Source organism: Scophthalmus maximus, chromosome 19 (genome assembly GCF_022379125.1).
Source record: "Scophthalmus maximus strain ysfricsl-2021 chromosome 19, ASM2237912v1, whole genome shotgun sequence".
NCBI classification, from domain to species: Eukaryota; Metazoa; Chordata; class Actinopteri; order Pleuronectiformes; family Scophthalmidae; genus Scophthalmus; species Scophthalmus maximus.
The window spans coordinates 11969552-11986377 of NC_061533.1; the positions used below are offsets into that span (position 1 = coordinate 11969552).

Below are 16826 nucleotides of genomic sequence, written 5' to 3' on the forward strand. Positions count from 1 at the left end.
ACATTGGCGGGGCCGCTCAGATCTCAGTATTGATCCTAATGGGAAAAGGGTTGCGGGTTCAACTCCAGGTCACCCTCAGGGTTGCCCAGGAGGTCAGGGAGATGAGGAAGAGCCCTTGGAAGTGACAACACCATCGGCATGGCAATGATGGAGGGAGATTATAGGATGTTTCACTAGGTCAAGGAGAGAAGAAGAAAAAGAGGATCTATGCAGGGAGTTGATGATGATGTTACTTGGTTATGTATGTGGATGTATACAAGTGTCCACACAAGAGCAAAGTCTTTCCCACAACACACATACATTACATGACACATACAGAAAAGCAACACATGCTTCATCCCCGCATCCACGTGCCAGCAGAGCGAAGAATACAAATTCTCTGTTGGTGCATGGAGAAGTTTGCACATTCAGTCCAAGCCCTCGTGGTACTTCTCCAAAACAACCAATAAGATCTATTCTTTTAAGCACTGTCTTATAACCAAACCTGGTTTGATTTAATAAAGGCAAACAAGACTTCTTGGTTTTGAAAACCTTGTTGTCATGGTGACAATAAACCAATGCTGATTGTAGGTGAGAGGGTGTGCTCCACAGCCCCCAATCCTCCACTACAACCTCTTCTAAAATAACTATGTGGCATTCAAACAGTTTCACACTCCTGAACCGTTACTTTCCCTGAAAGGACAATCGTGAGGTTGGCTACAGGGAGCATGTAGACATTGGTGATTTGAAGAGTGTTTGAACAAATGACCCAATGACACACTCTCAACTAATCAATGATGGGGAGAGAGAGATTGTTTGGGTTGAATTCCAAAGTCGTGTTCCCAGGAAAGAAAAATGCAGTCACTTTAAAAAAATATATATATATTTATGAATCATCAACAGGAATGAAAAATGAAGAATGAAGAATGAAAAGGACAATACTTTGTAACCAGAGTGTGAAGAAAAGTCAACTTCTGCTCTGTCTCATAATGAAGACCAAATGAACTGGGAGTGCTCTTTGCACTTGTGAGGGTTTACATATCAACAAAGATCACGGCGCTTAATTAATATTTGTTTCTGCTTCACATGTGTCTTTTTATACATCCCGTGTACCATCCACACTCCTCTTTGTTAAACGAAGCTCAACCAACAAGAACAGTGTCGCGTGTGAGAAAGGTAATCAAGCCTACTCTCCAGAAGTGGGCACATCATATGGTGCATTTAATGGGAAAACTAAATGAGCCCTCACCGTGGCCTAATGCCACTCAAGTAGACAGCCTTGTAACATTACACACACGTGTCGATGGACGAACGTGCGCACAAACGTACTGATGCTGAAAAAGCGACCGTCTGCTTCAGACTGCAGGCCCTCAGAACACATTTCCAGCCGTTGAATTTAACTACCCTCTTCAACTGCTCAATTTTCCGCGGTCTGTCTCTATGCTTCTCTTCCCCTCTGCTTTTCTACCACTTTTTTTCTTTCACGCTCAGCCCTTCCTGCCTCTCTCACATCATTATCATCCCGTTCTCTCCGCCTGCTTGTCTTCCACACCCTCGCATCTCTCCACCTCTCTGCGGCGCCTCACGCCACCTTTAACTCTGTATGGCCTGTGGTGTTGTATAGATTCAGTCAAACAGCTAATTACTGTGACGAGAGCATAGACATGCATTCCACTGAAAATGAATTCATAAATTAAACAGCACCAGATCTCCCGAAGCTAAAGATATTGAGATATGAGACGTCTCGTTCACAGTGCAAGGCATCGCTCTGAATCACACCATCTGTTTGTGCGCAGGGGTCATTCAACATCATGCTGGGCTTAAGTCAAGTCACATACAGTAGTGATTGAAACAAAAAAAAAAAAAAAAAAGAACTCCCTGCTGTAAAATCTAAATTGTGGTGAGTGTATACTAACGGAAACTATGAAAATAGTATTTAAATTGAATATGAACATTGGAATATGCTTTGTTTGTTTGAAGTATATGAACGTATGTGTGTGGAGGTGCACTGCACTGATTTTATCCATCAAAGTCAGTTCAGCTGTCACGAGTAGCGTCACTCAGCCTGTGAAACTAATCAGGTCTTGAGTGGCTCTTAACGGAGCTCTGGAATGGAGTTTGAAAGAAATCACCCTGATGTTTGTTGACAGGGGGAAAATAAAATTTCCAGCCTATGTTACAAACTGGAGGTGAGGAGTTTGAACAACAGAGTGGTAGTCGGTCTAGCAAAGGGCTGAAGCGTTGAACGCTTACACCAACAAAAGTTTCCAAATCAGCTGACGTTCACGTCTTTGGAGTGTGGGAGGAACAATCCAGATGAAGTCCAAGGAAGGACCAGGGGAACATACAAATGAGCCAGCATTAGCTTATTCTAATAAAACAGGCCGCTACTAAAGTTCTAATCATATAACTGCTCCTTTACAGAATTTAGCTAAAAGAACCCATTTTAACTCTCAGCCAATTATCTCCAAACATTATCACTACGCTCTGATTGTTCTGAAGTGGCTGCAGACAAACACTTGGTGAGTGAATCGGAGGATTTCACTTTTAAATTGAATGACTAAGCTGACTACATCCTTACACTTCAGATACCCTGTAAGAGGGGAGGATCACAAAAGATACTTCAACCGTTTTACTAAGTATTCCCACAGATACTATACTTTTACACAAATCTATCACAAAATATTTCACAGTGAACTTAACACAGAAAAGACAAAAAAGGAAAAATGCAAAATTCAGATGAGATGGAGGCAGGAGACATGTCGGTAGAAAGGAACCTATAGGCTCGGCAGAGGAGAGAGCTGGAGGAGAGGAGCTATATTTGAGTGAGGTGAATTTCAGGTGAGCTGTGTCTCAGTGCTGAAAGCTGATGAACTGGAATGGAGGAGAGCTTTAGTTCAGGCAGAGCAGCGGCGAGATTTGCTTTGTTCATGCTTCATAATCACTACACTTATTCATCTACCCGCTGACCAGCAGCATTAAATCCCTTTCTAAATCCCGTGAGACCATGAATTCTCACATGCCCATGTACCAAAGCTGGAATCAAGGTCACAGTTGGCTTTTGCTAGTCTATGGTACAATTTGCTTAGGAACAGAGGGGGGGGGGGGGGGGGGACGACAGGCCAAATGAGGCTGAGAGAGACACATTTGCAACACAGAGAACTGGGTAGGTTCACTCTGCAGAACCTCACAGGAGGAGTTGAACCTCCAGTGAGCTGTGGCTCTGTATTAAACCTGTTGTGTAAGTGTAATGGAGCATAGGAGTTTTGCTTGTTGTAATCAAAAAATAAATTGAGTGTATCCTTGAGGTCTAACACATACAGTGGATGCAGGATGAACTCCTCCCTCGTATTAAAAGGTCTTTACTGGCATAACAGGGAGTCTTCTTCTTCCCTGGCTGTGCCAGTGCATTGCTGCATTCTGCATTGTCGTCACGCGTAGGTAAACAGAAGAGTCAACCTGTGTTCACATCAGGGCCGTCACTTCTCATTCCAAATTCTAATCATATTCGAACTGTAATGATCTATTTGAATCCAAAATGTACAGTGTAGAGGCGCATCAAATCATCTGAAGTAGTTTTCTTTGTGATGCAGCAGAGGGCGCTCACTATCAGCTCGATCTATTGCACGTCCTCTTGTAGCACGCCAGAAATGTTGTTTTGCTTTATGTCGTTATGTTGGACAACTCTGGCAAGCAATTTCGTCGTGAGCAGACAATCACGACACAAAGGCATCTGAGGAGCGGTGCGCGGAAGTCTTTCTGGGGTCCTACACCATAGACGGCAAAGTGATGAACAAAGATACGGCTGCTTGTGGACTTGTTGTACAGAGCAGCCGTCTTACTCTTCGACGACAAATCCGCGGGCTCACCTTTTGTCTTTCCGCTCCAGCGAGGCGGGGGAGGCACCACACAAGAGCGGAGTCATGTCAAGCGTTCAACCTTGTCTGCCTGCCAACTATTGTGCCATACAACTTTATTTTCTAAACCCCCCTTATATCATGGGCAAGGTACAGGCCTAAGTGACATAGTGCTGTTTTGAAAAGAAACATCTGATTGCTTTAAGTTACATTAATAAAACAGGCTAATGAAAAAGATATCAAAACCCACAGGTCACCTTCTTCATGTCGTGGCTGCATTATGCGATAAGCATCAGTTTCTTCATTCCTTAGCTGTTGGTCCGCCACCTGACGGGTAAAGTCGTCTCATCATCGTACTCAATCGAGAATACAGTCATTATATCCTGACATTTTTTTTACCATTACTGTGCTGACACACTCATGTAAACGCTGTTTGCTGCCTCAGGTCCCTCAGCCAAACTGTTGTCTTTAATGTCCAATGTGTGTTTATTCATTCTGGTTTAGTTCTGCACGCACTCACTGCTTGAGTTCTTTGAGTGTTTTAAATGAGAGCTATAAAAGGTAAATTCGTCGATGTGTCTCTTACAATGCTTCTGTCTCTGGTTTGGTTTGCCATTTCTTGCACTAACGTTTTAGTGGTTGCAAATCCTGTGATAAAAGTCTAGCATGTTTAAGAAATAATCTACATGGGATCAGAGGACAAGCCTTCAAAACTGCACACATCGTCTTTGTAATCGGCAATAAGAATGTGTGGACAAATAAAGAGGTGGAAACAGGCGACTGCAGCCAGAAGAGAGACAGAGTCAGTGACATGTAGGGGAGACGGGAGGAGAGGAGTTGGGGAGATGAATCCACACAGAGACAGCAGACAGACCGGCAGACGGGCAGACAGAGGAAAAGAGAAGAAAGAGCTCTGTGATAACATCACACCCATGGACACGAACATGACGGTGAACTGAGTAGCAAGGTTTAAATCAAACTCCGCGGTTTTGTCTTTGATGTTCACCACTCAAAGTCAACCGGGACTGGAAGCAACGTTAGCTCTTTCAATCATCTCACACACGTTCACCAGCAGCTGTTAACCCAAGGCCGCAATTCCTATTAAAACACGTGGAAACGGAGCAGAGAGAGATTAGGCTCTGGTAAGGTTCCATTACATCTATATTACGCTTCAACCATAAAGTGCATTTATCTCTGTCAGCAGTCTGAGGTGGCTGCATTAAACAACATTACACTTAATAAAGCTGCCCTCACTTTCCTCCTGTTTCACTTAATCAGGCAGGTCAATTACAAACAAATTCGCCCACAAAGTGAAAAGCCGCCTCGAACAGGAAGCCACATTATTCAGCCTCGTGCTGAATTGGTGGAGAAACAGAGATTGGGTGAAACCACAAAAATGCATCAATTACAAGGCAATTGATTTCTTAAGCACAGATCAAGGTCCCAGAGAGACGTATGAGGATTACAACATAAGATGATGTCAGACATACAGCCTCACACTCACGGTAAGGTCAATGTAAGTATTCTCACATCTCGGCACACTTTCGTAAGCACAATTCTATATATGGACATTCTAATTCTGAATGTTGGATGGGGAGCAGGGTGGAAGTAAGAATGGTTGCTGTTGTTTGATGAGAATAAAATGTAACTTTAACAGCAACGTTACCTGATAAGTGCCAGGTCCGGGGTTAGTGTTCATGGAGACCTTGAATCGATCCTCTCTGGAGGAGATGAGAGCCAACTTAGGGGAGGATTTTACACTGGGGTTGTACTGGCCAGGGCCTGGTGAAAACCGTACACACACACACACACACACACACACACACACACACACACACACACACACACACACACACACACACACACACACACACACACACACACACACACACACACACACACACACACACACACACACACACACACACACACACACACACACACACAGACAGACAGACAGACAGACAGACAGACAGACAGACAGACAGACAGACAGACAGACAGACACACACACACACACACACACACACACAAACGCAATTTGAATAATGAATTTAATATTTAGCTGCTTTAACAGACTGGTGTATAATCACAAACAGACAAATGAATGCAGGATGAGTGTGGTCATGAGCTTTCCAGTGAGTCCATCTGAAGAAAAACTGGTTTGAAGGCATCTACAGCATCTATAACACACGTATTCATTGGGGGGGGTTACAGATTCTGAAACAGAGTGATATTGCTCTCGGCAATGCTCGGAGGTCTGTGGCAGATAATGTACAAGTGTTGTTTATTTGAATCAGACGCTGCATTAAGATGAGGATAACTTCTTACTTTGCTCAAGGTTGATGTAAATGTTTAATCTTGTTTCTCTCCCTCTAATGTAAAAATCTACCTTTCCACGTGGTTTCCCGTTTCATTCATCCCTGTGGCTAAGAAAACAACTTTACAGCAGAACACTGGGGTTTTGTGATGGATTTTTATCGTGAGCTGCAGTGTAACTGTCTGCAACATGATCAAACCTGAGGCGGCCCGACTCAACCCAGATGTAGCATACAGACGGTCCTGTTTGGGTCAAACGAAAGCTCTGTAGAGGATTTGAATTGAGGAGCTTTGGTAAAAAGAAATGTCCATGTTATGAATATACTGTGAGACAATAACACAAGCAGGTGTACAGAGACCCATGTACACAGAATATACACTTTCAAACCCACAATGAGACAATCACGCACAAGCAAAGAGACACTGACTGTTCGGATTACAGACAAGATTACAGGTCAAAATTTAAATACTTCCTGGTCCTTTGGCCTGTCTGCAGCTGTGTTCAGACATAAACTCTGGAAAAATGTCCGGACATTTTCTGAACACAATTTAGCCATCAGCAGGAGGTTGTCCGAGTCGGACGCGTTCACAACAACAGGACAATTTCTGAAACATTGTGTGGCGTCCGAGGAAGGACGTGACCATAATCCTGCTGCAGAAAGCAGTGTTTTTGTTTACAGTCATTGCCTCGCCCACTCGCTCGCTGTGAATCTTCCAAAGATGTTCGTGCTGTATCCTCACATGGGCTGACTGGGACATTTTATGGAAATGTTACTGGGGGGCTGATGGGAAAACTTCGGGAAAATGTCCGAAGCGACATTTGCCTTCTCACATACAGCCCCTCTGGAAAAGTTCAGGAAAGTGTCTGGATTTCAGTGCGTGTGCTGCTGGCTGGGCGTGGTCTACGGTTCAGTGTCCTCTGGCAAAACCACTCAATTCACCTATGCACCTATTTTCACCTATTCATCAATCGACTCACTCACCTTTCTCAGTATATTTGGACTGGTTCAAACTGCTTTCGAACCTTGCTTGTTTTTAGAACACTTTTTGGTTTATTTGGTGCCTGCTCGCCTGAACACTAAACCCTTGTTTTTCCACCTGCTTACCTCCGGTTCTCTACCATGCTCAGCCAGCTCCTGAGCCACACGTCCCCTGGACCTCGTAAAACATTCTGATCTGAATCAAGTCAGACTCTGGATACCCTTACTCCCTGAACTCACTGGTTTGATAGTAGTTTTTTGTTATTGGTCAGCACTCCCCCGCTTGCTCTCTTCTTACAGCACTTTTTGATAATTGTACATACAATCCTTGTGTTCATTTATCAGACTCTGTGTTCCACAATTGAGTCCAGTTTAAACATGAACCATACTGCTCACAGCAAACAAACTCAGTGTTGCTCATAAAGAAAAAAAACCTTTTAAAAAGCCATTGTCATTTAAAGAAGAAACACTAACATTTAATTCTGAAAAGCAAAAGCTGTTCTCAAAATAAAAAAGGCTTAGCCTCCAGGGATTAACTATTACATAACATGTTTCCATAATCCTTTTTTTATTTGAAACCTCAACTGCCAACTTTTCAGGATTTATGGATAAAACTTTTACAATTGATTGTGAATGGTTTAATGGACCCAGAGGCTTCAGATCGTATTCAGTGTATTAAGAATTATGATAAAGAAAATACAGAAAAGTAGTAAATGCAAATCTGCTCATGACTATGGAGAAGGAGAGAAGTTACACACAAACACATGACAAGACACTTGCATATTAAAAACAAGGAGCAACTGCTAATGTCACAAACCATTATGAGTAACATTCATTTGTGCGTTTGTTTGCATGTGTTTCAAAAATATTTAATAGTTAAACACACCATCATCATTAATGTGGTCGCGAGCGACTCAGCATGATGAGGAATATAATGTTCCCTAATGTTCCATATACATTAGGCCTATTAATAAATGCAAATTCAATAATGGGCAAAATTATTGTATGTGTATGCACATATCAAAGTGAGTGTCTCTGTCAGTCTGGAGGTGTGCATCTCTATGGCTCCATATGCTTGTGTCTGCATATCTGCTTCAGTGTGTGTGTGTCAGTGTGTACAAAGAAGAAACACTACTGCAAACAGTCTAAATCTATTTATATGCAAATTGGATTTTGGTTAAACGGTTTGGGGTGCCTCATGGGTTGAGTCCCTTGGTGAAACGGGGCCAGTCATAAATTATCCAAGTAAGTCATGAATCTATCAATTTTGAAACAACATTTTTCAATGGGAGTGTAATTGAGGCAAATATTAGGTTAGAGGCCCACAGAGATGGAGCTAATTGGACTGCATGATCTCGACAGGGCGGAGCTGTACAGTTTTCCAAATGTTCAGCACTGGAAAGGACGGATAGATAGATAGACAGACAGATAGATAGACAGACAGATAGATAGACAGACAGACAGACGAATGTGATACCTGGCACACTGGGGTCACATGGAAGGAAGACATCACTCCGTGGTGCAGCGGAGAGGAAGCAGCTCTGACGTCTCTTAGCTCCTTCACTTCGAGGTCCTGAGTACGAGTGGCCATTAGACTTCTCAAATGTCTGACTCACATTGTAACTGTTGGGTGGCGGGGAATCCTACAGGACATGGAGAGAAGAGGGAAAATGCATAAGTCTACATGGCTAAACACAACAAGGCCAATACCTAAAACCCACCACATGCCCGATTTTCCAGCTGCCGACACATTTTGGAAATCGGTGTCTGTTCAAAAACATCAATCTAGAGGCTTGTTGCGTCGCTGACTACGACTACATCTCTAGCAGGCTAAATGTCCAGATGAATCAGTGACTACTACAGGCAATCAGAGTGCAGGTCAGGGTGAGATCAAAAAGAAAAGAAGGAACAAGGAAATTTGTGAGCAGGGTAACTGGAGAGCTCATTTGACGTTCACCTATGGGGCCCATATTGTAGCAATATTATTTGTCTCTATTTGTGGAGAGTTGTGTAACTGTATATCAATCCATTGGCATGTTGCATCAGTTTTGTAAATGTGTAGAATAATCTGCAAATGCAGAGAACCGCAGAAGCCTTTATTTGTATTTTCTGGAAACTGGACACTAAAACCAAAAATGTTAACTTCATGGTGGTATGACAGAAAAAGTCACCAATGACAGACACTCTTTGTTTCTACATTTCTAAATATTGTTGAGAATTGAACAATGGTGAAGAAAAACAAAAGGTTGGGTAACAATGTCACTCTACACTTGTTATTAACGCTCATTGAAATGTCTGACAATGTAACACACAATTACACAGAAAATGTGGCGTTTCCAAGGTCCAATCATTGAAATACACAACCGACAGGTCCACAGTATAACGGACACATACTTTATTATAAATAACAAATGACCTGTTCACCCATCTGTTATCAGAACACGCTGTCAGACTTGTTACCATATCACCCATGACACACACTCATGCATGAATATCAGCGTACAGACACAAGGACATTGCGTACATGTCACATCATCTACATGCAAATTTAAACGCACACACACACACTGATATTTCCTCCATATCACAAATGAGCCGTCATGCTGCTTCTCCACAGAGGGAGAAACGATGATAGAAACATGGGCAACATGATATAACCTCCATAACAAGGTCATTACATTCTTAGCCATTAACGAATTGCTATTAATTGAGAGGTAATTCATAGAGCCACCGTTGCTGATGTGAACATAATAACGTAATGAATCCCACTTGTGGAAACTGGGAATTGAAAAGGGAAATGGTTAGTCACCTGCACTTGTTCTGCCACTGCTAGAGAGGAACCAGAGTCAGTGGAGATCCGTCTTGGTGGCTCTCTGAATAATGGATGGCGAAGGCTGAATATAGCTGCACGATCCATTTATCCTAAACATAGCAGAGCTGTCATTTACCTCAAACTGTCATTTCCCGGCCGCTGTTTTCTCCTTCTCCTCCTAGGTAGCTGTCCATCTTTAATCATTGCTCACCCGAGCCATTTAACATTTCATTATAGACACAGTGGGAGGGAAAGGAGTCGAGCACAACACGTGCATGACAATAAAACCTTGCAGGCGCACGCACGCACGCGCGCACACAGATTCTGTGGGATGTTGAAAGCAGCTGTGGCCTTTCTGAGAGGAAAAATAAATTGACCGACGGTGAGGAAAATTTGTGTCACCTGTTTCTGTTTCCCACAGTTTGGTTTGGAGTATGTCTCATGGTGTACTGCACACTGCATAGTTACACACACACACACACACACACACACACACACACAAGCACACCTGTAGGCACACGTGTCACGGATGTATCTGACAGGGCAGCGCAATCATCCTCCAACCTCTGCAACACACACCTGTCGAGGAGCCCTATGGTGCATAATTATACCTGAACATAGAGCAACCACTGCTCCCAGTGGCAGTCATCACCTATTGACAGCACTCAGGTTGACTTTAATTACAAACCCTCGACATTTAGACAGCTCAATACTTATCTTCCCGCCAACACGCAGAGATGCACACAAACACACTTTTTTTCCTAACGATTCTGTCACGTTGCCCTTCCCTGTCTGAAAAATGTCTCAGAGTACATATACGGTGAGGTCCAAAAGTCTAAAACCACTTTGATGTGGTCCCAGACATACTCTAGATGCCAGATACACATTTGTGGCAGACAGGCAGTGACACAAAATAACTGAAATTGAATATTGATGTGATGCTGGCACACAGATTGTCAGACCTGGACTGTGTTTTTAATGGGGTTTTTTTTTTTTTAATTATAAATGCAAAGCGGCGAATAACTAACACAAGAAAATTACAACTTCATGTTTATAACGCAAGGAGAAAAATATGATTTGATAAAATATGACTAATGGAGTCATAGTTGTGGTGGTTCATCAAGACAATCAAGCATCCAGTGAGTGGAAATTATTAAAACATGGGGTAAATCCTAAATAAAGTAAGAGGAAAACACTAAATTTAGTAAAAGTATACAATGGGAGGTCATGCAGATATAGTACAATGAGTTTAAAACTTAAAAAATATTGAAGGTTTACCAAAACAACACTGCATGTATAGTTGTGCTTCTGTAAGATCTGATATTGTTGAAGGACTTTTCTAAAATGTATGAAAATTATTATCTACTCTAATTAGAGAACTGTGCATCTTCCATCTCACTGTCATTACAGCAGGGAAGTAGTAGATAGCAGGATAAATTTATTCATGACAAGTGCCGGAAATACATAATTTAGAATGGTTACCTTGACCAAGCAAAATATGTTTACAGGAAGGAATTTTCCAACAGCTAAAATGTTTGTTTAAAAACATCTTTTATAAGTAATATTTGCAAAGCAGCTTATTTCTGCTGCAAAGCAGTGTGTACAATACTGAATTTTGAATTATTCAAGATGATTACGTACTTTTCTTTGTCCAAAGGTGATAGGTATCGTCACGTGCTGATCGGCATTGGACAATTTATAATTCAATACTGGGTCTGGCAAACTTTGTTCCATTTCTTCAGGTGGTTTTAATCAAACACTGGCATCCTTCAATGAAACTATTAAAATGTTAAATGCAAACACAAAAACTAGAGGACATCTTAGGGTGGGATTACATCGGCAGTGACGCTCGTCAGAATGATGACGCTCCATTCCCATGAGTGCTCAGTAGTCATTACAACATTATTATCAGACAGACAACCCTGCGAGTCTATGTTTAAGCGATAGCTCACTTCAGGCCGTGATATACGCTCATTATATCACAGTTAAGGGGTCGACAGCCCGAGGCGAGGGCTTGTGTCTCGGGTAGATACTACTTTTTGAGGGTTAGGGTTAAGGTTGTTTTTCTATAGTTGTGAGGACACTCATTGACATAATGCATTCCCTAGCCCCTGACCCGGACCTCAACCATCACAACTACATACCTAAACACAACCCCAAACTAAACCTAACCTAAACCCAACTCTAACCCCAGACAGACCAAAATGTGCTCACAACGACGGTTTTTGAACCAAAATGTTCCTCCATAACTATAGAAAAGACAAGTACACACACACACACACACACCCACACACACGTGAAGGTGAAAACAATACCAGCTATGGAGTCGCGGCCAGTAATAAGATGTTTCTTTTATCGTCGTACAGTCTTTCTTCCACACCATCTTCTCTCATCCTAATGACTACTCATGTTCACCTGACAACCACTGTACTAACGACTTTGCTTAGCATGTACAGTGACAGCTTAGACTAATGGCCAGTCATATATCATGAGATGGTGTGTGTGTGTGTGTGTGTGTGTGTGTGTGTGTGTGTGGGTGTGTTACTACCACATCTGATTCTTCATCCTCTCATTACTCTGAAAAAATGTTCATTCTTCCTCGCGGAGCAGAAAGCTATTTTCAGACTCAGTATTTCCATATTTCAGACATTTGTGCAGTAGATAATATATAATCTGACAAGGCATATGCGTCGGGGTGTGTGTGAGTACAACGTATGTGAGTGTTTGAGACACAAACACGTATCCACTGAAAGAACCCACCACTGTTGTGCTCTGATTCATTTGACATTTTATCCACAGGTTAAAAATTAATTAGGTAGTTTGTGGTGAGTTGAGAAACAGCTGACAGCTCACTGGAGCTTAAGTTTAGAGTTTAAAAATAGTCAGAGGCTAAATTATAAATCTTGCTGGGAACCTATTTGTACTTTTTGTTCCACAGATACAAGAAAGTTCTGCCGACCTGAAAGTAAAATCTCTATCTATCTTCTAGCTTTAATTCCCCTCCTGAAAAGTGTGACAACAATTTATAAGTAGTTTCCATTTTAAATGCTGCCCATACTTAAAGGTCCCCTATTATGAAAATTACTACTTTTCATGGTTTTTTACCCTCAATGTGTTAATGGACCCCCCAAACGTCAGAAAAGTCCATCCTCTCTCTCTTTTTCTTGCTCCATCTTTCACAAAACGTGTGCTCAAGAGAGCTGTTCAGCTCGCACCTCAGCTCCTCCTCCAGGTAGTGTCACACACCCAGAGCTCGGTGTGGTTCACGCCCACTGAAACCTGCTAAACGTATCTCGCCGCGGCCATGTTTCATTTCCTCGCTAGCAACAACTCCCGCTAAACAACAATGGCCAAGATACGAGGTCGTCCATATTCTCCCCACATCTGAGGATCTGAAAACCGCGTGGATTAATTTTATTTTTTATGGAAATGTCCCCACAACAACCGGCAAAATGTTGTATGTGTGTGTGCGAACCATTTCACCTCGGACTGCTTCCACAACCAAGGCCAGTACAACTTGGGCTAAGCTTCACAACTCAAGCTGAAGAGTGGAGTCCCGACAGTCCGGGAGACATCATTCAACAAGTGCAAGTTCTTTGTAACTTTTTTTTTCTGTACTGTGCGTCTTAGCCTTAATGTGGCTATGTTGTAGAGCACATGCTACTGATGGACAGGCTGAGTGAATAAAGCATGACTGAACGCCACTTTATTATTTAGAGTTATAGCGGTAATCTGGCCCTGCACTCGTGTTTTCATTTAGGTTTTTGTGAAACTTCATACCGGCATTCACCGGCGAACGCCGGGGTGAACGCCGGGCTGAACGCCGGTGGCCTGACGCTCAACAGTCAGACGGTTCGCAATTAATTTGCTTGGCAACGTTGTGTGACGTTGATTAGCAGAAACTGCTAAGGTGGTCTACAAAGCTGCAGTGACCGGGCTAAAAAGTCAAGCTAAGAGGCTGTACTGTCTGACATGTAATTACTTTGTAAGTTGTAAATAACTCATCTGTGTTGTTATGAAAACTCCTGTGAAACGTGCCTTGTTGCGCATTTCATGACATTATTAATAAATACTCTATTACATTGTAAAATTTTAATTTTTTTTAAGGTCCTGCTTTGTACAAGCTGGAGAAGGTTCTAACAAATAAAAGGTTTCTGAAGGATGTTGCCAAACTGAGCCCGCACCACCCGACTTCATCTTTGCAGGTTTTCCACACCGTCATCCTTCATTTTGCACCAAAGAATGTTGTTTTTTTCTATTTCTTGGAATGCTCTGCAGGTGAGTGGAACTGTTTTCACTTCACATCTGTGAGAATGTGTATCGTGAGGTTTCTTTCATTATCTACATCTTATATTTGTCTCTTTACTGTACTTCAAGACTCTACCTGGCTGCAATGTTTTATAATGAAAACGCTGGCCGACCACAAGCCCGATCCACAGCTTCTCCCCCTCTGCAGCAGCTTCTCCATCTTCTTCAGATTCTGGTTCGACATTGTGTGGCTGTTGAGCTAGATCGGCTCAGACGAGCCGTGTCTGTGTTCGCTCAGTGTAAACTAAGGGGCGAGGCCCTGGAAAGACTAGGGCCACATCCACTTCCTGAGACGGGTGAAACCAGCCGAAGCTTGTCTACATAAAAGCAACAGACGCAGAAACAGCTCACCCAGAGAAGGGCTGAGATAGAGGGCTTCAGAGGGCTTTAGAGGATCACAGTATGAGGGACCTGAGGGGTATTTTAAGAAGGAAACTTCCAAGACATGTTCTGGGGACCTCAGAGATCAAATATAAACGTGTTAAAAGGGGTAAAATAGTGGATCTTTAAACTTTTGATTACACCCACTCCGCTTTCGGTCTTGCTGGAATACTATGCAGATGACGAACAGGTTGGATGTCCCCATTTAGAGCCTAATAAACAATAATGGTTACTTTGGCTCAGCCTCTTAAATCCAAAGTATCACTTTAAGTGCATATGTTCCTCTTTCCAGTCAAACGTATTGGCAGGCAAGGAGTGTAGCATACTAAAACGTGTACACAAACACTAAAGAATGAACACTCCTGAACTTTTTTTTTTCAGTTTTTAAACTTTAGCCTTTATTCTTCTGCCCTCAAATGAAGTAAAAGCCAAACATATCACAGAGATGCAGACTTTGTACCCCATGTGAGAATTCAGCAGGAAAATCTCCAGAAAATTCATAGCGAGACAGTGGGCGTGTTAATGACTGTAAAAAAAAAATAAAAAAATACTGCTTTTCCACAGCGGAAGTATCGTCATGTCCAGCCGCCTTCATGCTCTACACACAAACGCCACAGAATGTCCCAGAAATGTTCCTGTTAGTGTGAACACGTTTGACTCGGACAACCTCCTGCTGCGTCCGTCATATGCCAAGGGCATTCTCATTTTCAGATTTCGTGTCAGATGTCATGTCATGAGTCAGCCGTGCGATAGCTTGGCGAACTGTCCAGGGTGTAACCCAACTTCAGCTGGGATCGGCTCCAAAACAGAATTTGGTGGTCACGAGTCGGGTGTTGATGTACGGCCTGTACAAAAATGCCTCCAACAGTCATTATTGTCGTTACACCTCACCAAACAGTGCTCAGCAATGCTACTATGATCATGACATTGAAAAGTCAGCTGTGTTTTTAACTGAAAAATGAACACAATGTTTGTTTGCTTGTTTGACTCCCAGAATAGACTATCTATGTCACTCTGTGTCGTAAGCACAGCTGGTGTCTCGTCATAGAGCCTGACAACCATCTGTTTGACTTTAGTAGCAGCGGTATGGCTGGTGTCATAAGGCCTTAATGAGATTTTAGACAGGTCTTCAATAAAGATGGGATGACGGAGGGAAACCATATGGGTCCCATTCGCGTCCTATTCGCACTTTATAGGCAGCAGTTAGTCTCACAATTTGCTGACAGCTACAGTTTTCTGGTGTTTTGCAGTCTTGTATATCTTGCTTTCTCCTTTATTTATTTGATCCTTGCCTAATCTGCTTCTCTTTTCTTTCTGTTGCTCCTGCTCTACTTTTCTCTGTTCATCATATTTTGTTGCTTACTGCTTCTTGGTTTTCTCTCCCCTTTTTTTTCATCCAGGTCAAAGCCTTGTATAAGGCTCGACCGTATATGGTCAATGTGCGAAATTGACCTGAATGCTGACATGGAAAATGTCTGTATGGGTAAAAAAACTGCTGCTCGGCCTCCATGCCGCTCACTGAAAAGTAAAAATGCAGAAAGAGGTGTCCCTCTCACTCGCAAGGGCTTCACTGGTGACTGTCTTCTACGGTCTGTCCAAAAGGTCGCTAGATCACCACCAAGAACTGCCTTCTCTCTCACGTCTCTGTTTTCTCTATGTCAAGTGTATCTTTGCAGTCTCGTGACCTCTCATTTGTCTAATTTAATCTAAAAGCCCCAGTTCTCTCATTTCACTGAAAATGTCCAGAAAAAACATTATGCCTAGACATTGTCCAGGGTTTGCCATTCAGATATAAAGAACGCAGCAGGAGATTGTCCGTCTTGGAGGCGTTCAAAACAGCAGGAACATTTCTAAAGCATTCAGGCGAAGGGTGGTGACTGGGTAGAGCGTATGCCGCATATCTTAACAGTTTATATATCGTATGGTTTTTCCTGCTGCTCACATGGGCTGACTATGACATTCTCTAGAAACTTTACGTGGGGGCTGGTAGGAAACTTTCGTGAAAATATCTGGAGCAACATTGGTGGACATTTGTGTTCTCACATCCAGCCCTGCCAGCTCGTCTTGTCTGAACCCAAACTATATTCAGACCACCAAGACCAAGGCTGTCTGTAGAGTCTGGCAGGTAAAAGAGTCCTGGAGAAACACCGACACCCAACACCATCCATACAGAAGTGGTCGAAAAGGCCC

General features: G+C 42.6%; 1 protein-coding gene across 6 annotated transcripts in view; it reads right to left on the reverse strand.

Moving 5' to 3' along the window:
• stpg2 (sperm-tail PG-rich repeat containing 2) overlaps positions 1-16826 on the reverse strand; it is a 53044-nt gene that overhangs the window by 5674 nt on the left and 30544 nt on the right. For 5 of the 6 annotated variants that reach the window (XM_035639770.2, XM_035639768.2, XM_035639765.2 and 2 more), the window contains 2 exons: positions 8613-8778; positions 5503-5618 (listed from right to left, as the gene is read on the reverse strand). In XM_035639770.2, coding sequence (XP_035495663.1) covers positions 5503-5618; positions 8613-8778 — 282 coding nt within the window. The remainder of the gene's footprint in view (positions 1-5502; positions 5619-8612; positions 8779-16826) is intronic. The other variant, XM_035639766.2, reaches the window with a different exon arrangement.